Source organism: Phlebotomus argentipes, unplaced genomic scaffold (assembly GCF_947086385.1).
Source record: "Phlebotomus argentipes unplaced genomic scaffold, Phlebotomus argentipes genome assembly contig_6, whole genome shotgun sequence".
NCBI lineage: Eukaryota > Metazoa > Arthropoda > Insecta > Diptera > Psychodidae > Phlebotomus > Phlebotomus argentipes.
Window position 1 is genome coordinate 443,382 of NW_026776145.1, and position 26,575 is coordinate 469,956.

Genomic DNA, 26,575 nt, shown 5'->3' on the forward strand with positions numbered 1-26,575 from the left:
TTATATCAGTTATATTTAGTCATGGAAGTTTGGTCCCGGTCGTCCTGAATAAAGAAAAAATTCTGGCAAAGCAATGAGAAACATCAGAAGTTGAAACATACCTGAAACATCGAAACTTCAATGTTTTTTCGTGTTCACTTCGAAGATGGCGTGTGCGACCATGAACCGGTTCTGTATAACAGTTTGAACGATGGCTCCAGTTGGTAGGAAATCGCTTCCTTTCTTCAAAAAACCTAATTTTGTGAGTGATGTGAATAAGGAGAATGACTTTCTGCATGAGCTGACCAACTACAAGGCGAGGACAAGCAGACGACAATCGATTCGTGCACTAAAATGGGTTCAGGTGAGTAGAAATTGGAGAAATTCATTACGGGCTCAGCGGGTTCTTATGCTGTTTTTCTATGAGGTGTGTAGCAGTGCGCTAGTATTGATCAATGATTTATTGTTAAAATGAAGAAGTGTTGTTCAAAGAGTGCATTTTTGCGTTCCTATAGGATTTCCATTATTTATTCACTTTGTGATTATCGAATTACTAACCGTATATAAAAGTATACCTAAATGTCAGCGATGTGATGAACCATCGAAGCACTTTCAATTCAAATGCTACCGGCCGTTAAGACTACCCCGTACCGAACTTTTTATTCAGAAAATAAAAGTTTTCTCTACAGTTTCCTCAATTGTAGAATATAACAGCACAAAGAAGCGCGATACTTTAAAGACTCGCATATTTTGCTAATTCATAGCGTTTACAATTTATGAAGCACTGAATTCGCTTCTGTTGCCACACCAATTGATCTTTGACTTGATCTACAGAGAAACACTGAAATTATTAATTTTTCCACTGAAATTTATAATTACTCCCCCGCATATCAGCATGCATCTCACCCAAATGCAAGCATTGTGATGCTGTATTTATTGCCTAACAATTTGCTTTTCATGGTGTGGTTGAGAGTCTGAATTAATTTTCATTTTTATACATTTTTTAATAGCTGGATTTATAGTAATTACACTAAATGGTAGTGCAAAACGTATTCACGATGGTATCTTTCATCAGTTTGAATCCGTCACTGAAATGTTACGCTTCGCTGGTCACCAATTTGGATCCTTCCGTTGGAACTTTGTGTGCTGAACAATAAATTCCATTGAGAATACTCTGTTTCGGGTCGGTTCATAAAAACATATTGATAAATAAATACCGCACGCATAGACGATAAATAGTGATGTACGGAATGAAATGTGCCAAGAGAAATCGATCAAGATCTCTTCCGACGCTCGGGATTTACCGAATTCTACCAAAAGTGAGTCAGTCAATCGATTTTGGGAACTACCTCGGGGGAATTCTTGTAGAGGAAATTAATTATACATGAATTGTTGTTCCTCAATCAAGATAGAGCTAAACGAGGCGATAATTGGTTAACTCGCGAGTGAAGAATGGGAATGAAAGTGAGTTTGGCAGTTAGTTTTTTTTTCTCCTTTTCGCTGTACTGGGAGCTGAGATTTCATTCTTGATCCACCGACACGAAGAAAATTACATGATACGACGTTTTATGAGACACTATCATGCAAAATCATTTAGCAGAACAAAAGAATGGATTTCATTTTCAAATGAAATGAAGTAGGTATATCGTGTGATGTATTTGAATAATGATTTTCACACGTCATCGCAACATAAGACGACTTGCTGTATAAGACGATGAATGGATGAGGGCAAGAAGTTCACAGTAAATTTTAAGATTGTCATTTTGGGGTGACTGAAGTGGCAGTTGATGATCAAATGATATATATTACTGCGGACACATAAATTTATATGCGATGATAGCGAGAGGTGTGCATCGAAAACAGTCCCAAATGGGTGGCTTCTTTGTGTGCAAATGGCAAATCATGTGAGAGAAGCAGGAGAGCATAAAAATAATAATTGACTTTCACCTAACTTGTAGCAAAAAAAAAATTCACTGCTAATACGTCTAAAGAAGTTGATGCATTCGATGCAGATTTCGCAAAATGATAGATGGTAATTTCCTTCTATTGCATTACTCAAGTGCTTCGTGAACGCCTCCATAGCGAGATAAAGATTATCTGCGGCTTTAGCGGGAACTGGTAGGTCAACTAATGCAATTTTACAAGTTCAACTATGATTCTTGGAATCACAGCTTTTGCATTCGACCATTTCTGCAATCGAGCTCTTTACGGTACTGATGGTTTATTGCGATGAGTGTGAAGTGTAAGATAATGTAGAATCACGATTCCCGTGAGCCTGAAGTATTCAGAAGGTTTATCATATATTTTTCCCTTGGCCACAATGAAGCTGTAAAGTAAATTCCTCTGTCACGAGATTACACGACAAGTTCAAGGAAGTGCTGTGTGATTGATGAGAAGACCCTAATAGCGAGAGCCACCGTCGTGGCATGAAAAAATGTAGTAATTCCAAAAATGAGGAGAAATTATAATTGTCACCAATTGGTGAAACAATCAACAATTTCTCGTGTGTGGCCTGGAGATTGCCAGAGAAAAAGTGGAACATTTATTGTTTCTCAATGGATAGCTTGTGAATTTTAAAATTGAAGCTACGACGTACGGTTTAAAAGTAACATCGAAAGTGAGTTAGTAGATTTATGTATTTTTTCGCATGTGGCGCTTCTTCAAATGAATGATTCCCATGAGACTTCTTGGGATTTGTGCAAGAAAGCAACACTGTCTTCACAAACATCGTCATTTCGGCTATTTGTCTCAGCATGTGTAGTGAATATCATAACTTGTGAGATGACTTTTGTTCCCAGAAGCTCGTTCAACAATAAGAAAAAAAAATGGAACTCATGAAGCTGTGAATTGCTGGTCAAAAGCATATCAATGTGATACATATGTGGGTTAATTGACTTTTTTCACGGTCAAAAATGTGTTTGGTAACTAAATATACGTCCAGACGAAAGGTACATTACTTTGTTTGAAATTCCTTTGGAACATTGGCAGACGATTACTGGCATTTAGTTTTCACAGAGGAGAAATTAAACAAAACAAAAATTCACAATGCATAATAAAGTACAAGGTGAAAATAAATAGTTTCTGAGCTTATCTGCTTAAAATTTAGTAAATACGTCTAACGACGCATTTCGAGTGTCAAGTTCACGACTCAATAGTGCAATGAATACGATTTCTACTAGAAAATGAATGTATAACTTGTGCAATTTTCTCTTCAACCACGAATATCTCAAATAACAAACGCAAAGTGGTCACATTTTCTATCCATTCACTTTGCACAAATGTTTTCTGCTACATTTGCGATTGGATGTGCGGTGAAGAGGTTTTGGTACTTTGGCGAATGTTGGTGGCATGGAAAAATGAGGATGAGGGCAATTAAAATACTCTTTGCTAAAATAATTTATTTGGTATGTTGGCAATGAAGGTGAAATAGTAAAAATATTTTACAATACGAGAGCCTCTCTTTTCCTTAGACACTTTATGTCGAGATAGAAATGTTAAAGATAAGAAATTGCAAAATCTCATCTTGGGTTCAATAACACGTCTTCCAAGACTTCCAATAGAGGTTTGGCGTGCGTTGGTCAGTTGATGGGATTATCTCTTGTAAAATGCCCAAAGGGAGAAGGTGTGCACTCTTTGACAAATGTGACGGCTGTACATGGAAATTCTATTGGCATCATCTTTAATTGACTTGGTGTATAAAATTGTGTGCACGGTCTTAAACACACTGTGAACATCGTTTTCCTCAATGGAGAGATAGTGGACATTATTTCTCACTCATGTGAGTATCTTTTCCAATTTAGACAAGTGAAATTATTTGAAAAAGGCATCGTAAAAAAGCAAAGAAAAAAGCAAAGCAGTGCCATTGAACAGCGGATCATTCCATTTGTCTGAATATTATGTGAGCAATTAATTTTGCAAAACCGTGAACATCGAAGAACCCCGAATGATCCATGCTGTGAGAAGTATTTGAAATGATCTGTAAATTGTCTCCGGTAATTCCGCGGCATGAGCATAAAATTTTAATATGCACTTGGTTTGAGGAAAAGCAACTGCATAAGCTTGATTTTCCGGAATACTGCTGTGGTGTATCTAATAGGGAAATTGATAAGAATATATTTGAGAGATTCGCAACAGTGATCTCAAATGATCTCCTGTGGATATTCCGTCGCGATCGACGCCATGGTGTGTCTGTGAGTAGAAAAGAAATAGATAAAATATTGAGTGTATTTCATTGTGAGCTTCGCTATTCGCGGTGTACAGTGTACAACTCCCCACAAACTTTTCACTTACCGTTGGTTGATGATGGCTCACCTGTTTTGATACGATGCGCGCTCACAATCTCTGCCAGTTGAAGATCAGTTGTTGCAGAGAGCGCATTGTGTGTGGCTGTTTACGTGCTCCACAACTCTCTATCGCTCGCTCACGCAAAAGTTTCTTTTCCTCAATGCGAAGTGAGAAAAAAAAATACGAACCATCATTAGGGAAATTGTGAACCAATTTTCTTTATAATGTGTTTAAATTCATAAAATAATACCCTGTGTTCTATAAAGATCATGTTCGATGAAAGTGAAGTGAATTAAAAAATTTCCCATTGCAGTGAAGAACAAAAACGAGGCACTTTTCGCAGGCATTTTGTATCCAGTTGAAGAATAGAGTGGTGTGCAAAAAGTGAATACCAAATTAAATATGTACTAAATGCATGTGTTACGGATTACATAGAGGAAAGAGAATCACAAATAAAAGTGTGAATATTTCTAGTTTGCTTCATTAATAGAGACAATGAATTGCATTAAGTATTTGCTAATGGAAATAATAAAAGCACAACAACTTAATATAAAATTGATGAAGAATAATGCTTCTCTTCCTCATACTTTTCACTTTTGAATTTACCATCATTTTCTACGCGAATCTCCTCAATTTTCATGCAGATTTCTTGCCTCTTTTGTGAAGAGCTTCAACTTGTTTTTTTTATTGTGAAGTGGTATGTAAGTTAGTTAAATTGCAGTGAATTATGCTATGGCCATCGATAAATAACAAAAAAGTCAGAAATTTATTATAATTTTGCGGCTTTCACCGGAGTTTTGAGGGAAATTTTTAGAGCATTTACATATTGGATTATTGGCTTTAGCATCCCCTCTGGTTATATCATATTTATCCGTTACCAAATCAGGGCATTAAATGGTTTTGTTCACCTTTGCTGAGATATTTTTTTTTTGGCTTATTGATATTGATATGAGGTGCGGAGGCAACAGGTGTACCAATTGCAGTGAGGAAATGTAATAATAAAAATACGGTGTTTGACTAAGTTTCATAATTTTAACCGCTTCAGCATATTTGTAATGTTGTTCACCACAACTGGAATAACATTCTCTCCCGTACTTGCATATTATTATTATTATTATAAGCCAAGAGTGCTTGTGGAGACTCTCAGTCTGGGAGGTTAAAGAAACAGTCCAATGTAACGGAACGTTCACATTAAAGTCTCAAATTCATAGAATTATGCAAATTGTAATTAATGAGCTTTGTCAAAATTTGTAATAAGAAGCAAAGAAGCGGGAAACCCACCCGTACTTTGATATCTTGCCAGTAAATCCGGCACTAAGTAGCTTATTACTATCACCCCAGATTATTACATAAGAGATGCTTCAAAAGGAATATTGTATAAATAAGAAGGTGGGGAAAGAATGCATGATATCGAGAGCACAGAATGAAATTCTTGCGAAGGAATTCTTTACAGTAAAGAAAGGCAGATCTTACATATATGAAAGAAGTGTGTAAGATCGCGCATATATGTAAGAGAGATCCGGTAAATTGCTGTTCTAGTTTAACAAGTGGATAGATATGCCACATATGCACTCTGGTGAGGAGCAGATTTGCTCAAGATGAATTATGAAATGTGTGTAAATAGACCAGGAGGCAGGTTTTCCAATTTCAGAATAAGCACACAAGACTGCAAGTTGTGGAGATATGGGGAAAAGGCGATATTACATAAATGACATGCGAGAATATTTGTTACATATGAAAACACAAAAATAATTATCTCCTTTCTTCTCCATCCACTTCGATCATGTAATTTGTCAATTGAATCTACCTTTCCCATAGAGTTGCGAAAAATTGAAACTGCTCTTTATGTAGGTTTTCTGCCTGGCGTGTGCCCAAGAGAGTGAGAGATACGTTTCATATTATATGAATATTGTTATGGAGAGGAGAGATGGTCTGGGTATAAAAATAATAAAGAGAGCTGAAGTGGCCTTATGAAATGCACTTGCAAATTGTTAATAATTTTTATAAGAGGTGATGGTGCAATGAGAACATCTTATGTGCGAGTTGCAAGCATGGGACTTTCGAAATAATTCAAATGTTCAAGTGATCGATTATGATTCCAATGGTATCTTCACTGTCTCTCTCTCTCTCTCTCTCCTTCTATGCCTATACACCCTATACATTATCGTGGAACATGAGAATATTATTGGATGCATCTCAATATATGTTATGCGTCTGCAATTGTACTGTGATTACTAGCGAGATGAGAATGTTGTTTCATAATAATAATAATAGTATCTAATATGCATCTCAAGCTTGTAGGTATTTACTGAAAGTATCTGTTGATAAGACGTATGCACTCACGCAATATTGTGCATCCAAAGTTGATATTTGCGGAAGAGAAATCAATACTTTATTGATCAAAATTACAAGGTGAATATCATCTATACTCGTGATTTACTTCATTACATTAAATCCTTCAATATTGCCCATTTAATTCCTAACTGTTTTTATCTATTGAATTTTATATTCCTTCTGAACTGATTATCCCGTTGGGGGTCAGTAGAAATTACTACACGGACGGTATATTTACATGAAGAGAAAAAATAACTAAACCAGTTCCTGCTGAACACACAAGATATCCGCTAGAAAGGGGAAATTTTGATGTGATACTGAAGAAAGCGAGGATGGTTTAATATTCATCGATACACCGTAGGGCAATTCTCATGTCCTGTTTATTCAACTAAATCAACCTTTATGAAGCAGAACCGTATGTGATCTCTGTCACTGGTCATCGAGGTTGAGCCACGGTGTAGTCTTTTCGCATGCGTTCACAACTGTACGCAATGAGAAAGAATTTCCGCAATCTCACCTCCAAGAGGATGATCATTCATTAATGCTATCGATAGTGTTTCTGAGGAGACATGTAAAATGCAATAGTACAATCGAACATGTTGTTTTACAGTTATAATTATATTCAGTAGTTAGGGGAACAGCTGAAATCTGTGATGCTTCTTAAATATTCCTTTAATCTTCTCTCATCTCTTTTTGGGTGACAGTTAATCTAGCTGTTATCATTTTTTTCTGCCCATGAAAAATTTCTAGCTCATTTTTTGCAATCAACTTTTTTTCTCAATTTCATCACTGATTGAATTAATAGTTATCTCATGTATCACTATTATGGAAGGTGAAAAAAAAAGATGTTAGAGAGAGCGAATTGTCGATGGTACAGTAAAAAAGATCTGAAAGAAAGAATAACTTCCGTCTTTACTTAAGATTTCTATCTTACCAACAATGGTTTTGATGTGCGCCAAATTTCATTTTTCAATATAGTTTTCTAATGACCGGTATGGATAGATATGGTTAAAATGTGGGTATTTTTCTGATTAATTGAGGTTTGAGGGGAAAATCTGGAATACCATAAGACGGTTTAAATGCAATTAATTTAATGTATTATGATACAATGTTGGCCAAAGCATAACCAATTGCAATTTAAGGCATAGAGGACGGTAGTAATGAAGTTTATTTATATAGATGAGAAATTATACTTTCATTAGCCTGAACAACAATGCATCGAGATGAGTGTGAAGAACAGAGATAGAATGTGAATTTTGGATGCTTTCTGCTGTGCTTTCCAGTCAAGTGATTTATCTAAAAGTGGGAAAAGTGTATAAATTTGTGTGTTGTGGCCCGATTTTCCGAATAAAACAACACAGCAAGAATGAATAAGATTAAAATGTATATTGTGCCGGATCAGACAAGCGAGATCGACAAGGTGCTCTCGTCGAAGATCAAGAAATTCAGCAGCGAACGGAATCTATTCTTTGCAAATTTGAATAATTGCATATATAGTGACTATAGTCCGACAAAAGTAGGAAATGAGAACGGCGGTGGTGCAAAGGTGACCAAGAGTAATTCCTTTTTAAAAGCAACTGATGGATGGCGAGGTACTCTGATAAAGAAGTACAAAAGTACAAAAGACCTCTTTCAATCAACCACAACGGAATCACCACAGGTGAAACTGGAGAAGGAATGGAAGGAGAATAAACCCATTAATCGCATAAACTCTTTTAATTTGGATGAGTTTGATCGCCATTATCTATTCTCGGATAATAGACGGAATATCGTGAAGGAGTTGAGGAAGAATTTTGAGAATTTCGCTAAGAATGAGGAACTGAACAACAAAAGACCACAAATTAGTGCAAAGAAGCCAGAGGTTCCTTACAAGAAATGCGACTACACTGAAAATCCCATTCAACGAAAGCTTAGTGAAAAGATCCACAGTGAGTTTATTGCCTACGATGGCGATTTATCATTCAAAAACGATCGTCCACATGAGCCATTTTATCTACATGACAAATATGGCACAAGGAGTCGACACAAGTTAAATAGTGTCTTCTATGGGGTCGCGGAGGTTGATGTAAAGAAGAACAATAATAATGCCAACGTTAAGTATGAGCGAGAAAGGGTTCATCGGAAGCCGCCGGAGCCGCCGAAGAGGAGTGTTTCCATCAGGAATGAATTGTACAATTACGGCGCCGCCCCGGTGCAGCGCAATTCAACACCAAATTTGGATGATTTATTCCGATGCCATGTGGTGAGCAATCAAAATTGTGCTCCTCGCAATCCGTCAACGTTGAGGTATACGCGATTTCGTAGTGGAAGTGCCAACAACGTGAGTGACTTAGACATTGAGACTATCAACAATGAACTTCAAGACTTTGTCGACCCTCAGTGGAGTTCTGCCAATTATGCCCAGAGAGCACAAATGCGGCGCTATGGTAGCAGAAAGGTAACAATCATAATGTCCATTTACTTTTATAAATACGTACATACACAATATGTCAATGACCATTTCCCTCGCCATTGTACAATGTTGATTGAGTGATTTATATAATTTGGTATCTCGATGAAATGATGATGATAAAACTGATTGATGTGGTTCATTTTTTCCCAGGAACAAATTTCCTTTTATCATCAGTCATGCAAAAGAATCGCGATCACGAAGGGGGGAATGAGAACACAAGTGCATAAATTGATCTTCTTTGAAGAAATGATCAGTAGCGGAATTGTACATTAATCAATGGTACATACATTTTGTACATATATTTTATGCTCAACTCTATTTAAAGATATCGCTAGATCAATATGTTTTATGTCTTCTGTCCTGAGAATTTGCGAAATGGTTCTAATGATTAGATTAATCGAACGTTTTAGTCGAAAAGCGGAATCTTATGGTATAATTAATGCCGCCAAGAAAGGAAATTAGTCGTCGTTCTCAGGCTGAAACGGTGTGTGTTGAATCACCCAAGTCAATTCGAATGGGAAACTGGGAGAAAATTATTTAAATTAAATTAGTTGTGCAATCTTGATAGAATACCTTTCATTAAGATGCATATTTGCGAATATTTTACGGGTATAGAATTCGTGCTGTTATACTGATGATTAATTTCATTTCATTTGAGAAACCATAGAGATTCAAAAATAAGTGTCGAAGTAGTGTATTGATATGCAGGAGTTTTGTTGTTTGGCTAAAAAAAAATAATAAGAAATGCGACTGACATTTGAAATAGTAAATCTAATCCGAATAATTTGTTTATTTAAATGTTAATTGGTGGAATTTGTATTTGATTTAAATTCATTATCAGTTTAATAAAATATTCCACCTGAGATGTTTCAGTCAAATTTGTAAAGCCTTTGGAGAGAAGATCAAGGAGTTCCACTAAGAAATACACAGTCAAGTTCATATACATATTGATAAGGACCATTAAAATTGCAGTGTATATAAATTGCCTTTTATATTTCCCCCAAGGGTTTGCGCAATTTCTCCATAAAATGATTAATTGCATTTTATTTACTAATTTACTGATACAAACTGTTTAATGTTAATTAAGATTATTCACACATTTACAATTGAAAAAAAATTTGAAATATTTTGAATAAATTTCTATCTGTGTTTCATTTCACATGGATTCTTTGCATACATTTTCCGCGAGAAGAAGGCTAAGTGCCGAGACACGTGAATGATTTCTGGTTACCCTAATTTGGAGAGCTCAATGACAAGTTTTACTACAAATCTCGAAGAAGACTTCGACAGAATAATGGCCTCAAATCACAAAATTCTACTTTGATGCTACATAGTGTAGACTGTAGAGTAGAAGATTTAAAATGCGGGTGATTAAGTGGGTTAATACATCAGATGTGGAGAAGAGAGTCTCTTTTTGCATATTTATGGTCTGTGGAAAATCATTTGAAATTTCGGTGAATTAGTTCTAGAAGCCCATTAATTCTCGTCCGGTGAGAGGTTAATTTGGTGGGAAAAGTAGTATTGGAGAGATTATTTTATCATTCATTTCGTGATTGAACTTGTGTGGTTTCAGTGAGGTGGTGAAGAGGAATAAAATTGTAAAATGTGAGAAATTTCCAATCGTGAGTTGTTCTTTCAAGTGAAATCGACAATAAATCAGTGTACACGGTATAGAATCTATAATTTGAACTGAAATTGCGCGTGCTCAGACATTAATCTCCCGTTAAAATGCATAAAATTTTATAGGGACAGTATATTTCGCTCTACCTAAAAGACCTCAATCAAGCGCAAGACCTCATGTAGAGATTTTGTCGCAAAATCTCTAATAGAGCTGTGGAGGAAATGTCGTTAGATTTATTTATTCTCCCTGTGCGTGGAGAGAAATGGTGAATGTTGAACCATTCAACCAGTTTTTCTTAACAGTTGCATCTGAATTTGCCAACTAGACATATTACAGTGTCTTGTTCAAGTGTATCGAACTGGATGATATTTAATCATTTAAATAACCCGAAGTAGATCTTCCCGTTATTAATCCACTTTGCCAAAGTTTTCCACTTGACACTGAGTGCGAAAATTATGAATTCAAAAATGCTCTGCTGTATTTGATTTAAATTTTGTGCGTAGACAAAAGTTTTTGATCTTATTCATTTGAACATAGAAAGAAATGTGCGTTTATAATTCATGAATGACAGATGTAGTCTCACGACCTGGAAAAGCTAATAGATGTGCTAATTGAACCTACTTTTGGTGTCAAGAAGAGTCTCTTTTCTGGGACAAAAGACTGACAAATGTCTTGATGCAGAAGTCTTTGGTCAAATGGTAATTTTTTCCAGGTCAATAAAATATCCAATAGCGTTATGCAGGGGAATTTAGCTCATAATCATAAATATCGATATTTTGGAATGCCAACTATGATTAATTGGAGGTCATGTGTGTTGTGAAAATATATCTTGCAGAAGGCCAATTAGATAAGATTACGGTGAAATTATCCCTTTCAACAATTACAAAATACGACAGTTTGCTAATTAATTATTCCGTCATTCTCCACCTCACATACCTTATGCGGGTATCCGTTAATCATGTGTCGTTCGTTGCCAAGTAATTCGTGGGCACAGGAAAATCTTAGAAACTGCCTCTATGCCAATCAAGAGAAATGTATTAAAGCGGTTCTTTTATTATTTATGTAAATCATTAATAAATTGTATGCCGTGAGTCGATGACTTGTCGGTTATTTATTTTGACGAGTGCGGCTGTTTTCCACCAACTCTTTTGCACCATCCCAGCCGGTTTTCACACTCTTCTCTCTGTCTTCTCTTCCCAAAAAAATAAGGAGAAAAAAGACTATCACCGTCAACATATTGCGACAGATTCAAGTGAAAGTAAAATCTCTGATCTTGGCATATTGGTGGTTCAACATTGAAACATTGAGCAATTCGTGGACCAGTTATTGCACTCAACATGAAGGAATTGATAGAAAATTTCGCGTGTGACGTCGCGTAAAATTTATTCCCAGCATTTGAACACGTAATCTGTTACCGTAGGGGTTATTTTTTTAATCCATTGGGTGAAATGACTTGAATTTTATCACCATCTTTCTCTTCATACATCTCTCACCGTCTGATTGGCAGATTTTAATTAATAAGTTTACACTGTTATGCACTATTTCATATGAAAATTGATTGAAAGTGTGAATATTTTATGTGGCCAATGAGTATGAGAAGAAATCTCATTTTCAATCATCTCTGGCGATGCCTTCAAAGTGGCTTTTCTGAGGTGACCGTCGAAAAATAATCATATTTAATAAAGTGTAATCAAGACTTTTAAAGCAATATACGGTGACTTTCACAACAATATTTGACCATTTTAAATCTTCAATTTCCATCTATAATTGCTGCCTCTTTTTTAGCACAAACGATCTGTGAAGGTTTCTGTTTTTTCGTCTTTTGTGCGTTGAAGATGAAATTGATTTCAATGGGATTCACACAATTTACTCAGCACTATGATCATCATGGCAGAGGAATTTCACGGAAAGCATCATATCGCTGCAATTTCTCCCTATAATAAAAAGTACAAACATTAATCCTTTTCACTGCAGAAGAAAACCTAAGTAGTAAAACTAAAAACATAAAACAATTATTTCTCATTTAAAAATTTCTTCATAAAGCTTACGCCTTATGACTGTCTGATTAATGCACTTAGACAGACGATTTGCTCAAATTGTGATTATCAATCATGCATTGAATTCCGTAAATTGCCTTTTAAATAGCATTAATTACACATAATTGCAGACGTTTCGATATTAAAGGCACGAGACCACACGAGACTGATTTTAGAACACACTTCCTACTCTGTCCCTCTACATTCAGGCGATTTAACGTTTTAGAGCTTTAAGAAGCTAAATATGCATACGTGTATATTGAGTGATGTTGGCAAACTTTCTTAACGCTTTACATTTGCTGGTAATGGAATTCATCAAAGGGTTGGTTCTAAAGTAAGCAGAGTTAATAGAGAATATATGTTTCACTCAATAATTCTATACCTATTACAGAATCATTTTTGTAAAAATAGTGAAATTAATACTTCAAATACTTGCAACTGAATCTGCAATGTATTCTTTAGAGAAATTATTTATTGAATAAATTATAGGCAAATTTGTCCTAGTTTTCAGCTTATGCTATACCATGTTTTCACTCTGTAAAATGATAGTTAAATGGATCTGAGGGGAAGTGTTACTGATGTATAGTAAAGTGAGGGAAAGAGAGATTATGGAATGATTTGAATTGTATGTGGCAATATGGCTTTATTTAATTTATGGGTCTATGCTAACTGCACGCACATTTTTCGTCCCGATACATGTACAGATAGTTTTGACTGGAAATTAATTTCTTCGAGTAACTCCAATTGCACACGAATGGATTAGAAATATTTATAGTCGTGATGGTATTGACAAATATGTTAATTTCCTCAAATTTATTTTATTTTTATTTGCCTTCTTGCTCGTTTTCTTATTTGAATGCTCAGGCTATATAATTCAATGCAGAGTTTTCGATATGACTCGGAGTAGGAAGACGAATCCTCTCTAATATTTTTGGGGGTATTCTCGAATTTAAATATTACTAAGCCACAATACAGCGTGGGCACTAATTATAGGTCCACTGTAGGTATCCGGGTGTAGGTAGTCTGGGGCAAAATCAAAAAATATCAAATATGGCGTTTGATTGCCTATCCATAGCAAACAAAACCCCCAATATGAGGCCCCTCCGCCGGATCCTAGGGATTCTAGGGAACTTTATCACTTTCTGGGCTGGCACTAATTATAGGTCCACTTGGGAATTTTCACTATATCTCAGCGAAAAAAAATCGGAAAATTCTGAAAATCATAAGGATCCTTCATTTTGAGCCCAGAACCATTTACCGTCGCCACACCCCGCCTCGGTCCTCCGTGGACCCACTGTTAAAGGTCTTTGCCTTGCATAACAGATCCAAATGGCTCCTCCGCATGGGGCGGGGGGCCCAATGCCCATAAACTGCTTCATAGGGCAAGACTGAAGCCTTTTGAGCATAATTGGGTTCTGCCCCATACCACCTTGAATCCTGGCCTTAAGCACTTCTTCCAGGGTCTTTTTCTGCTTCTTGGGCCCAAACCACCCCAACCCCCGGACCACCCCCAATGAAATGGGGCGAAAAGTTCTTGGGACACTTCTAGGAAACCCGAGGACCCTAGATCCGGGGATGGGTAGCGCCTCGGAGGGAGCGCCCTAACGTAGAACGAGAGCCAGTTGAAATTCAATGAAAAACCATACACTTTTAGGTGGTTTTCGAATGGGTCTCATTCCACGGTGGGCCTCCCTTCGAGGCGCTACCCTCCCCGGATCTAGGGTCCTCGGGTTTCCTAGAAGTGTCCCAAGAACTTTTCGCCCCATTTCATTGGGGGTGGTCCGGGGGTTGGGGTGGTTTGGGCCAGAAGCAGAAAAAGACCCTGGAAGAAGTGCTTAAGGCCAGGATTCAAGGTATCGGGCAGAACCAATATGCTCAAGAGGCTTCATCAAGCCTTGAAAGTTGTGGCCATTGGGCCCCCCGCCCATGCGGAGGAGCCATTTGGATCGTTCAGGCAAAGACTTTAACAGTGGGTCCAGGAGGACCGAGGCGGGGTGTGGCGACGGTAAATGGTTCTGGGCTCAAAATGAAGGATCCTTATGATTTTCAGAATTTTCCGATTTTTTTTCGCTGAGATATAGTGAAAATTCCCAAGTGGACCTATAATTAGTGCCAGCCCAGAAAGTGATAAAGTTCCCTAGAATCCCTAGGATCCGGCGGAGGGCCTCATATTGGGGTTTTGTTTTGGCTATGGATAGGCAATCAAACGCCATATTTGATATTTTTGTTTTGCCCCGACTACCTACACCCCGGATACCTCAGTGGACCTATAATTAGTGCCCACGCGTAGCTTAGAGTTCATAAATTCAAAACACGGTGGAGTGATATAAGATTTTACGTATGTTCACGGTTATGGTGAATACAGGGTATTGCATACTTTCTCTCCATGTCATATTTATTTGAATATGAAATTAAACGGTGGATACAATAAAAAAAAACTTAAGGAAAACACACAGGAAGATTCCACTGTAATTTATAAAGACATTATTAATACTTCGATGAAACACTCTGTGCAGTGAAGACTACAGGCTTGACTGTAGAGATCGTGATGGAGCCTTAATAACTGCTGGTGTATTTTGAGTATAATAATAAAACACGCTTTATCACGAGGGGGAAGATGAAAATTTTGGAACAATATTTACTAAGAAAGTCAATGAGAGAGATATGGTGTATAATTAAAGACGTGGCTTTCATAATAACGAGAAGGAGGTACGATGGAGAGACCTTTTATTTTGAGCACTTATCACTAACAATCTTATGTACTGTTTAGTCAACGACATCATTTGGTGTTGGTTTTAATTTTACAGAAATTTCTCCACAACTTAAAGTACATTAAGCTGTCTACAATGGCTTCTTTTCTGACCATTGTTTGATCATGCTCAGTGAGTCATAAAGAACAAACAAATCAATCTTTATAATTGCTGATGATGCTCCAATGAAGTTGAATGATCATTAAAGTAGTGGCGGTGGGATCACATATTGGTTGGTTCTAAAGAGTAATTTTTCTTTATATGCTTTTTCCGTCTCTCCCGCGTGTTATTTATTTAACATGTGAATTGATTTTATTTTTATACACAAACTATGCTATGAGGAAGATGGTAAAAAGCGAAAAAATGCCTCTGAGATGCATGGTAAAATGTGAGTCGATAAAATCTTTCTGCCCACGGTCCCATCATCAACACTTACCATGTTTTACTTTTTTGTTTATTACACCTTTTGTCGACTCGTGATTTTTAGGGCGATATTTCGAGATCACATGACATGAGTGTAGCTTATTGATATAAATATTAACACTTGATTGACAAATTGAATTGATGTGAATCTAAAAGATATTTGAGTGAAGTATTTTTCAAATTATCACTTTTGCGAGTGTGTTTCATGACACATGCAATCATTCAATTGCATCTTGTTCTGTGGACGGCAATAGAGAAATCATTGACTGCATCTCTTCACGTTCACCAAACTATGAATGCATTTGATAAGGTCAACTAGTGTGTAACTCATTGTTAATTCATGATGAAAAATTCATTTCACTAATTTATCCTACACTTTTTGTGTGTGTATATTTCTGCTGAAATGAATGTGACTAAATGATCGTGACTCGTGAGAGAGATTTTATTATGATAGAAAAAAATGTGAGTACTGCTGAAAGCATTTCAGCAATGAATTTTGTCGAATTATTTCCATTTTTAAGAGACTTTTATATGTGATCATTGGGATGAATTTGAATTGGATGATTCACTTGCATGGATATATTTGTATTATTTAAATTTTCAATAGCTCTTTTGCGACCAATAAATTTTGACGTTTCACTATTTTGAACTGTAGCCAAATGCTTACGTCATGTTCCCATGTATGAGATCCGATTAGCATTTTGTCGCAGAGGAGACAACACTCTTCTTTCGACTTTATATATATATATACCAATTGGTTTTTGTACGAAGAATGTTTGATTTGCTTTTTTATCGTTTTCTCCGCCATCAACACTAAAGTGTTCGCATATTATAGCGAAGAGAAGAATGTTCACATATTACACAGAGAGACAACATTTAATTTGGGATATTAGTGCGTTAGTATTTTTAGCATTTTTTCTCATATGTGTGAGTTCGCTACAACATGAGCTAATCCAAATGTTCTGAAATGAAAACTATGGAAATAATATATGCAGAAATGATATACATTTTTATCCTTCATGCAACTTTATTAGACATCTGGATTTAGTCAGACTGTACATAAGTATTACTTTCCATGAGGACACGATTCATAAATTTTTTTTTCTCGATGCAGCAAGATAAAAAGAAGTGTAAAAAGTCAACATTCTTAATGTTTCTGGCATATTCCTGAGCACATTCATGTTCTTCATACGTATAAACATACAGTCCCCATGCATGTATGTATATACTTCATTGAACAACTTAAGTTGTGTGATCATGAGTCAGGGATCGAGCGATGGTATTTTGTGGTACAGAAAAGCAATTTCATAATTTCACATGATGCCAAATTGGTGTGTGCGTAAATTTCATGCATCGCCCTCACATGCTGAGAGAAAAGTATGGTCAAAATTCTCCTATGGCGGATGGGTTTCCAATCCCTGACTGTGGCAATTGGTGGTGTAGTCTGAAGTGAATTTACAGCAGTGAGTGTATTTAGTCAAGTTGAAGAGAGCGAGTCTGATGGTCTCGTGCGCCGGGCTTCTCGTGGCGTTTTAGCAGCTGTTTTCTCATTAAGTCAAAGAGATTCTATAGTGTGACGATGAATTTATCATAGTGCCAACTTGCAGTGTGTGTGCATATAATTATCAAATAACTTTTTTCCTCATCCACATACACTCCTGAGGCGTGCAGAGAGATTTTGCCTCTCCTCGTTTGCGTTCTCAATGCGAGTTTGACGTTCACACTACTAGTAAATGTGTGGCTAGAGTGAAACAGTTATGAAAACACCGTGAGTGTAATCAAAGAGATTCTTCAATTTGGTGTAAACCAAAGAAATAATGTTCTCTGCAATCGAAATGAGTTCCGAATAAAATCTCACTAATGTATATCGAAAATGTGTTGGAGGGGAAAAGACATGTGAAATAGACCCAAGAATATATTCATTTCCAAATATAATCCTATATGGTTTGAGGAAAAAACTAATCTGAGAATTCTACCCTAGTAGTTTGATGACAGTCTGAGTATAATTTATCGTTTCTAAACAATGCTACACGGACCCCTCGCAACAGAAACGTTTCTTCACAGAGGAATAACAATCAATAAATCCCTTCATCGTATTTCCATAGACTTCATTAGGGTGTATCGGAGGTGCATTATTGTTATCTATCCCCGAAGGTCCATTTTCACTATAAAATCCATAGGTCGAATGAATCAAATAAAACAGAACACATAAACTCATGCTGAACAAGAATTGAAGATGTATAGAGTGAACCACAGGAATTTTTACAGCCGATAAATTTGTGACCACGTAAAAAATCTTGTAAAAGAACACAAACAAACTTTATTCTATAGAGTATTCTTACAGTCTAAAGGATTTCCTTTCAGCAGAAAAGAAAATATAAATAGTTTGTTTTGTACCAGTTTCTTTCTTCAGCCTATATTCCATTTGCAATATTCACCCAATTCTACCTGTTCCTCTATTTTTATTAATTTTTTCCTCACTGCACGAATGAGAGGGAGAAAATAAGAAATTGCTCAAGAAATGAGAATAATAAAGAAGATAATTGATGAAGGTAGAAAAAAGGCAACACATCATGGGATGGCAATCGTATTCAAGACTATTATTTCAACAGATTTTCTCTCTCGCTCTGTTATGATTACTCCTTCTTGTTCCGTCTACCCGTGAACCTTACGGAGACCTTTTCAAAATTGACCGAAAGATAATGAAACTCGCTGGAGTCGGCAAGATGCTGTACAAGAGCACTCGTATGAATCATTAAGTTTTTGGGGACAAGATGGGCCCTTTGACTACACAAGAAAAAAATACATGGCATCTCTGTAAACAATTCGTTAATTTGTGTCTAAAGTTACACATTATACGACCACAATTACTATCTCGACCATGATTGCCTATTTAATTCAATTATTTTAATGGTAAGGTGAAAAGGGCCACAATAATAATAGTGGCATAGACTCTACTAGAATGTATATAGTAAATTTGAATTTCTTAGAACAACCTCAAGCATATAAAATCTTCCCTCCTCTGTGTATTATCAAAAACACCCCAAGGGAGAGCAAATCGACGCAAAAGAAAACGAGTTTAGGGTTTATAGTTGCTTGACAAGTTACCAAAGACATTTTTGAACATTAAGATAAAATGTTTGTGTTGGAAATCTTTGCTTCGGGTCAATTTGCAATTTCACCGCGATGCTTCATATGAATTCATCTCAACTCTATCTGCGAATACTTTCATGGTTTTGATAGACATAGTACTATTCCCTTCTTATTTCCAGCAAAAATGAACAGAAAGGAAACGATGAATTGGTTGAAGGAAACAATAACTAAAATCTATGTGGAGGGCTGAATGTTTAAAGAACACGATTCTGACTGATTGTCAGTCTAAACTGAGCGTATATTTATGGGTTCAATTGTTGCCTTGGGAACACTTTCTTGTCCATTGCACTTTGTTCACGTAACTTAGGGTAGTTTTCTCATTGTATTTTTTTCTCATTGTAATGATTCCTCATGGGTCTATTTCACCTGAAAGTACATAGTAGGATGCCTCGTGTAATGGTCGTAATGCAGAATACCTGGAAGGGATCGTACATGCGAGTATAGTGGAAAAAGTGAAGGTCTCTTATTCTTCAAAAGTTCTTTGTAGTGTTGAATGTGTTCAGTGTTATAGAGGAAAAAGCACAAATAGTCATGGAATCGTGCTTCCCACCACTTGCCGGTCTTTCATTGAGAAGTGGCGGTGGTACAAACTCAAAATCACAGAAAAATCGTCACAGTACCGGTGGTACACCGCGAGACAATCTAGGCGTGGATCACAAAGACTATCTGCCCAAACTGGAAGTGCTGCAAGACTTGGACCTGTATTACATTCGTCAGATAGCATGTAGTCTAAAGGTTTGAAGTTATTCTCTTCTCATGATGATTTTTTTTATATGTCGTGAGGCGGATGCTGGAAGAGTTCACCCGCATGTTGGAATAATGTAGTAGGTGGGCTTGAAACTGAGAATTTCTAATGCTTGTAAATTTGAGTAGCTCTTCCGCTGTCAAAATGAAAAATATTCCCTTTTGCATAATCATTTCCCGCATCTTGAATTTCACACATGCTCTTCGGAGAAAAATCTGTCTTGCATGTCTCTCCCCATATGACGCTGTTTGTTGAAATTGTGCTCTTGGGATGTTGTGTTTTGACGTAACGAAAAATCCAAGATGCCAGGTGAAAAGGGTGGTGAATCAAAACATGAAATTTGGCAAATTAATTTTCATATTTTTACCATGGAATCTCTTTAATTACGATACTCTGGTGCATTGAAGTTGGGGTACTTAATTATTGTTGACGAGGGTTCGAAAAAGGTGCTTGCACCTTTGGATCATTTATTTGAAAATTACCAATTGAACACCTTTTCATAACGTGAAGCAAGTCCGTTGGAACTGCTCCATTAAATCTTATGTGTGTACATAAAGGTATAATAAAACCACGCCTGGCCACATTCCTCCTTTCGTACGGCACACATCAGTCATTTTGTGGTCTCCTGCGGAAGAATTTCATCTCCAATTTGTTCGTTAAAAATAATCTGAGCGTGTGCCATTTTTTCTTGCGAAAAGTGGACAGAGACAGAGACAAGGTGTTAGGTTGATCCATGTTTCAAGAAATCTGTAAGTAAGATTTCTGGTGGAGAGAAAATAGGTCCTTTTTCGCATTTTAAACACTTGCTGGGTGTGGAAAAGAATATTTCAACAGCTGCAGCGCCTTTATCAAAACCCGTGTGAGACATTTATAGTTTATTTCATGGAAATTTAAATAGCGTTTTCTTGCACGTACACGAGACAATGATGTAATTGTGTGTCACAAAATTTACTTAGCAAACAATGAAATTCGACGGTGTTATCAGTCGCACCGGCAGCAAATAAAGAGGTGGCAGGGGAAAATTTAGCAGCTCCCTTCCGGACTCATTACTCTTGCCCAACGTAATAAGACACCCGCGCGATAGTGCGGTAAATTTAGCGATGAGGTGCGAAAACGTGTAAACCTTCACCATGGATTGTCCAAATTAGGCGTTGATTTCTGTGACTACTTCTTGTGAAGGTCTGTCCCATTTTTCTTGCAAAATGTTAAACAACATGATGTATAGTTTTCGTTTCACTGCAACGTGTAAAACATTCAAAATATTTAGAGAAACATCTCCGCTTAAATACTTTCTGGTATGACAAAGTTAAATTGCCATTTTCTATAATAGCACGGAATATGGTTTTTCTCCAACTTAACTTAAAAATGTTTCACCCATAGTGATAATACAGATTAAATATAGCTATTAAGGCAAAATACTAATAAATTCCACCAGCCAATGAGGAGACACACATTGGGAGATTTTCTTCTATAAATAAATATACCTCACTTTTCTGCACAACTCACAATAACTTGAGGACAAAAGTGCGGCATTAATGCATATGCATCTCTCTTTGCAATTGCCAGCTTATTTTATTTCCATTTTATATTACCACATGGAGACGATTGAAAGAGACTGAAAAAGCGTCTGCGAAGACAATTTCAGGAGTTACTTTGCATATGCCTGCAAGTCTATCAAATTTTTGCTTTGGTAACAAAATGATGAACAGTTGCAAAAGACAGAATACAATTTTGTCAATTTGGCACATTTGGGCAATTAATAAAATAAAATAACTGTCTGGGTCTTCATAGTTTGTGAACTGATTCCAATTGAACAAAATATGCCAGCTTTTCAATTTTGTCAATATATTGAGCATTGAACTCCGCAAATTTTATGGAGTATTCTTGAGGTCAACCGCAATCACACAGTGCGAAATTCGGCATACAGACATGAAACAAAATGTCACTGTATGCTTGACTTGATTGAAAACTAAATAAACATAGTTTCTATGAGGGACATGTGATTTGTGATTTCTCCCACGATGAGAATTGATAGAGTTATAAAGCCAAGCACTTTGCATTTACCAAAGAGTCTTCCTGTTTTAATTTATTGCTCACAAATGATCATGCTAATTACTTTTTTAGTGCCATTTGAAAGTCAATAAAAACATGTGCACCTATTTATTGGGATGTATGAATTTTAATAATTCACTTTGAGGCACTTTGTTTAAACCCACATTTAAACACTATTTTGGCGGAAAACGAATATAGCAAATTGCATGAATTTCTGGTGCATGTGAATAGAATTTTGTCACATCAATAAAACATGTCTTGATTGAATGGAGATTTATGAATATTTGAATAGTTATCAAGGCGTTTTTTTTAAAGTAATATACCCACTCAATATTTGCTTCATGACTTGCTGGAACACTTTATATTGCGCGTTCAGTCGCTGTGCATTACTTATATTTTATTAAATTGGAGGGACAATTCGACAGGCTTGTGCAATGATGACGGAACATGTTCTCACTCAGCCCACAATTTCTAATTCTAACACACACCACGAACGACCAGAGACGGTTTACATATGTTTGCCTCATTGAACAGTTTGGTGACTCTTTATAGACAAGACACGGCTGCTGAATATTAATTTACTCTGGATTTTTCAGCGTGGTACCGGAAGAAGTAACAAATTCCAATGGGTACCTTCTACTGTTTCTCCTTTAGAGACTTCGTCGAAGGTTCTTGTGCCTCTTTCGATTGGTACTAAAGTTGTATTGCATATTTGGTTAATATTTCAATGAGAAGAATGATAGTGCAGTGAAAACAAGTTATTTAAACAATTCATGGAAACTCACCTCGAAATATTGAAGAGAAAAAGGTTAAAACTGAAAATCATGTTGGTTTGTTCTTCACACACAACTTGGTGGAATACTTAAAAATTTATATTGGGTAAAAAATCTCTTGAGAAAGAAGACACACACGAACGTAGAAGAACATCAATTTTAAGAAATTTTTGCAGAAAATTACATTTCTGCTGGTTGAAACTGTTATCTTTACCCCCGACATTATAATTTCAAATTAAATGTTTTATTGTTTCAACGAGATTAGAAATGTTCATTTGCTAAATATTATTATTTCATTTCTCACTACTTTTTTTCTGAATTTAGCGTCAATTAGTGGTGGTTTACGAGAGAATGATCTCATTTTAGAGGTAAATGGTGAAATTTTAGAAACTTCTTCAGCTATCATGAGAAAAATGTTACTCTGTGGCGATAAATTGTCAATGAATCTCCAGGAGGAATTTGGATATCATTTTAAAATGGTCTCTATAAGACACGCAATGAGAGAGAAGGAAACAAAGAGGCGAGAAATAGCATCTATTTTGGGTATAGCCATAAAAATGGTGATAAATAGCTTCCTGGATACACTCTAGTGATACTTGTGGATATCTCCACTTGACTTTTTTCACGTGGCCTGATGACAATTTTCAGTTAAGAAGATTTATCCTGTTTCAGAGTGCATTCGCTTCCTACGGACATTATTATGTGCAACATGATGTTTTGTAGGCCAATTTATACACTCTGTTGCCTTTTGCCACACTCCACACTCTTTCTTTCATCTTCACATTTTAATGCCCGCCATCATCTCAGCACTGGACCGTACGAAAGCTATAGTCAATGGAGTCAAGGACAGCACTAAAGCATAATCAAAACTCTTTTTCGCTCTATTCGGGCAATTTTATTAAGTTCATTATCGCATATGAAAGAATTGTTGTGTGCCTCCCAAGAGAATAAAATGTAGGAAAGAGGGATCAATTAATTCAATTGGTATTAAGCGGTTTATTTCTAACGACTTCTCCAACGACATAGAACAGAAGCACTCAGTGACAGTCTGTATTATAATTGATTCACTATTTACACTTTTGTGGCTGCCAGAGTGAGAGTTAGAATAGGATTTTTGTGAATATATAACCGTTTTGCAAACATTTATCGTATGACTCAGTGACGTAGAGAAGATGGAGAGATTGAGATGAGATCATGTTTCCCATGAAAACTCTTCCATATCTCCAAAAAATGTCTGAAAATTTTGTGCATTGTTTCTATATAAGTATACAACGTTATCAGAATGTGAATAGTATTTTATTGTAATTAAATTTATATTTAGAAATTCACAAGTGTAATCTTGCAGAAATTCAGTGAAAATTCCCACTATTTGAGGGTACATTTTGAAATGCAAAGAATTGTTTTACTCAGAATACATAACACTGAGATGAGAAGTATTGCACAATGCATTGTGAGCTATGAGCAAAAATTCATAAAATTGAGAATTGAATGACGGTCTAACATGGTGATATTTAATATATATATATAATGTGACAGAAGCGTTGAAAGTTGCATAACGTAAACTCTTTTGTTGCTCTTGCCAGTCCAATTGTTGGAATTAACGCCGACGCCAATGTAAATTGAATCTAACACATGTCTTCCAATACAGCTTGTCTCATTATCCTACACTTTATTCATAAATGGGTATCACATGAATAGCCAATAGAACTTAATCGTCTCAAAGTATCTGAAAATGGTTTAGAAGTGAGAGAGAGAGAAAAAAAATCCATCATGCTTCTTTAGTGGAACCACTTTCGGCTACTTTTTCATACAAGACCATGAGAGATAATCGCTCTGCTAAGTGATTTCTGTTCTCTGATTTGCAGGAGTTGGACCTGGAGCAGAAGATAGATCTCGAGATCAAGATGCGTGAGGGCTCGGCAAAGTTGCTAGCTGCGTGCAACAATCCAAAGACATCGTCAAAGGGCTCCGCATATGCTGGAAATTCGGCATCAAATGCCAACAGTACTCAAATTCTCGAGGCGGCCAAGAACCTCCTCACATCCAATGAGCGGATGACGGCGTACATGGCGGAGTTGCAGCGGCGGAAGCGCGATCGAGACACCACGCAGAGGTCCAAGCCTACCGGGAAGGTGTCTCTCAGTGAGATTCGGATGCCTCTGATGTGGCGGGATACAGACCACTTCAAGAACAAGGGTGATCATCGGCGCTTCGCTGTATTTTGCCTCGCGAAGATCGGCACTGAGATCTACGACACATCGCTTCTGTGTCCTGTGGATAGGAATCTCACGGACATCACTTTTAGCGATGCTATTCTCTTGTAAGTTTACACTTTCGAAAGGGGTCTTTAAATTTTTTTACACATACTAAATTATATTTTTCATCCTCTACAGTTCCAATATCACTCCCGATTTCGAGCTGAAATTGGAGGTGTACGCAGTGATGATGGAGTCTGATTTATCGATTGCATCAACACCACGAAAAATAAAGAATACGATACACAGTTCAATTAGTCGAACAGTGGGTAAAAGACTGGCTGCTAATCTCAAAGATGAACTGAATAATACAAAAATGTGAGTGTAGAATTCTTTGAAATATTACTGGGAACCATTGAGTTAATACTCTTCCCCGAATTTGTGTCTTGCAGAGGGCCAAAATATGATTTAATCGCAACGGCTCACTTGACACTGTCTGACGCCTCGGATCTACCTCACACACATGACCTGTGTCTCTCACCAAATAACAGCAACGCGTGTCAGAATCCCACTGGGAAGTTGCCGCTCTTCGGACACTTCTGCTGTCGTCTGGCCGTCCAAGCGGACGCCGTGGAGCAGCCGTTGATCGTGGGTGAGCTAAATCTACTGGCGAAGGGCTCCTGTCGTCCTGTGGACGGCATTGCCAGACTGCAGGCATTCCGTTTGGAGATGTGGGATGACGAGGAGACTATGAAGAGCAACATTCAGCCGAGACGAAGTCTTGATGTGACAAGAGATACGAAATTGAAACAGAAAGGCGATACAGACTTCATTTTGTCCAATCTAGAGGAAGGGGCTCTCGAGGTGAGTGACAAAGAGAGGAATCACCATTGGGTAGATCCCATTAATCATCACCGTGAAATATTTCAGGACTACACTTTCCGAACGAAGTCAGTGACGGAGCAAACAAAGTGGTTCACAGCCATTAAGAAGGCCATAAAGGAGCATCAAATTTGGGGACATATAACACTTGCACTGCCCATGCAACTCGCCTCGCCAGGTAACAAAAGTTACTTTACACGCTCCTCAAGGCAAGGGTCGCTATACGATCAGGTCCCAATATTTGGTGAGTGATTTCTTAACGTTGTGGAAAATTTTCGGCACACAATTCTTACCTGGTAATTCTGCCTTTTGCAAATCACAGAGACAATTGAACCTCGTCAGCCAAGTCGACCGTCTGTCCAGGACATCTTTGCGATTCCCAATTCGGTGGACACTTCGCCAACGCTGAGTGATTTCCGCAATAGGACCTATTCTTCCGGACGCAGCAGTCACAGCAGCAATTTGAGCAATGGCAGTAGCGTGGGCTCCATCAATTCCCGACGCAGTCACTGGCCATTCGGCGGCAAGTGAGCTGTGACACTGAATTCCCAATTCTATACTCCCATCCTTTCCACCCCCGGCGACTGGAAACGATGATCTTCTCGGTCCAATTTGGCAAAATTCCTTTTTAATTTGTCAGTTTTCTTGATAATATTACAATACCTTCATCTACATGATTTTAATTTAAGGTTTTCATTATTATTAAATATTTGTCTAACAATAAAATGATGAAAGAGATGATATTTAGCTATGCAATAAGTTAATTCCTCTTTCCTACCTTCAGAAGGAGCCTCTCTCTCTTTCCCTTACTCTTCCTCTCTCTCTCTCTCTTCACTCTGCTTTCGACTGCGCGCTTTACAGTATGTGGTGAGAAATGTCGGAGCTGCCATGACGAA

General features: G+C 37.0%; 1 protein-coding gene across 4 annotated transcripts; it reads left to right on the top strand.

Moving 5' to 3' along the window:
• Positions 1-189: 189 nt before the first annotated feature.
• LOC132258287 (rhotekin-like) lies at positions 190-26,222 on the top strand. Of its 4 annotated transcripts, none has more exons than XM_059755533.1 (7): positions 4,329-4,960; positions 7,777-9,034; positions 24,468-24,922; positions 24,996-25,175; positions 25,250-25,661; positions 25,728-25,923; positions 26,002-26,222. In XM_059755533.1, exons 2-7 carry the CDS (start codon positions 7,964-7,966, stop codon positions 26,208-26,210), a joined length of 2,523 nt encoding a protein of 840 aa, XP_059611516.1. In that variant the 5' UTR covers positions 4,329-4,960; positions 7,777-7,963; the 3' UTR covers positions 26,211-26,222. The 4 variants fall into 4 exon arrangements, with proteins under 4 accessions (XP_059611542.1, XP_059611516.1, XP_059611525.1 ...); XM_059755542.1 differs by having other exon boundaries at positions 7,800-9,034; XM_059755551.1 differs by having other exon boundaries at positions 4,329-4,721; positions 7,740-9,034.
• Positions 26,223-26,575: the final 353 nt, after the last annotated feature.

Excerpts from the sequence above, each read along its gene's own strand:
- LOC132258287 (XM_059755533.1), top strand. The coding sequence starts at position 7,964 with ATGAATAAGATTAAAATGTATATTGTGCCGGATCAGACAAGCGAGATC. Across the intron at positions 25,176-25,249 it reads GAACTGAATAATACAAAAAT|AGGGCCAAAATATGATTTAA; the intron begins GTGAGTGTAGAA and ends TGTGTCTTGCAG. Across the intron at positions 25,662-25,727 it reads TAGAGGAAGGGGCTCTCGAG|GACTACACTTTCCGAACGAA; the intron begins GTGAGTGACAAA and ends GAAATATTTCAG.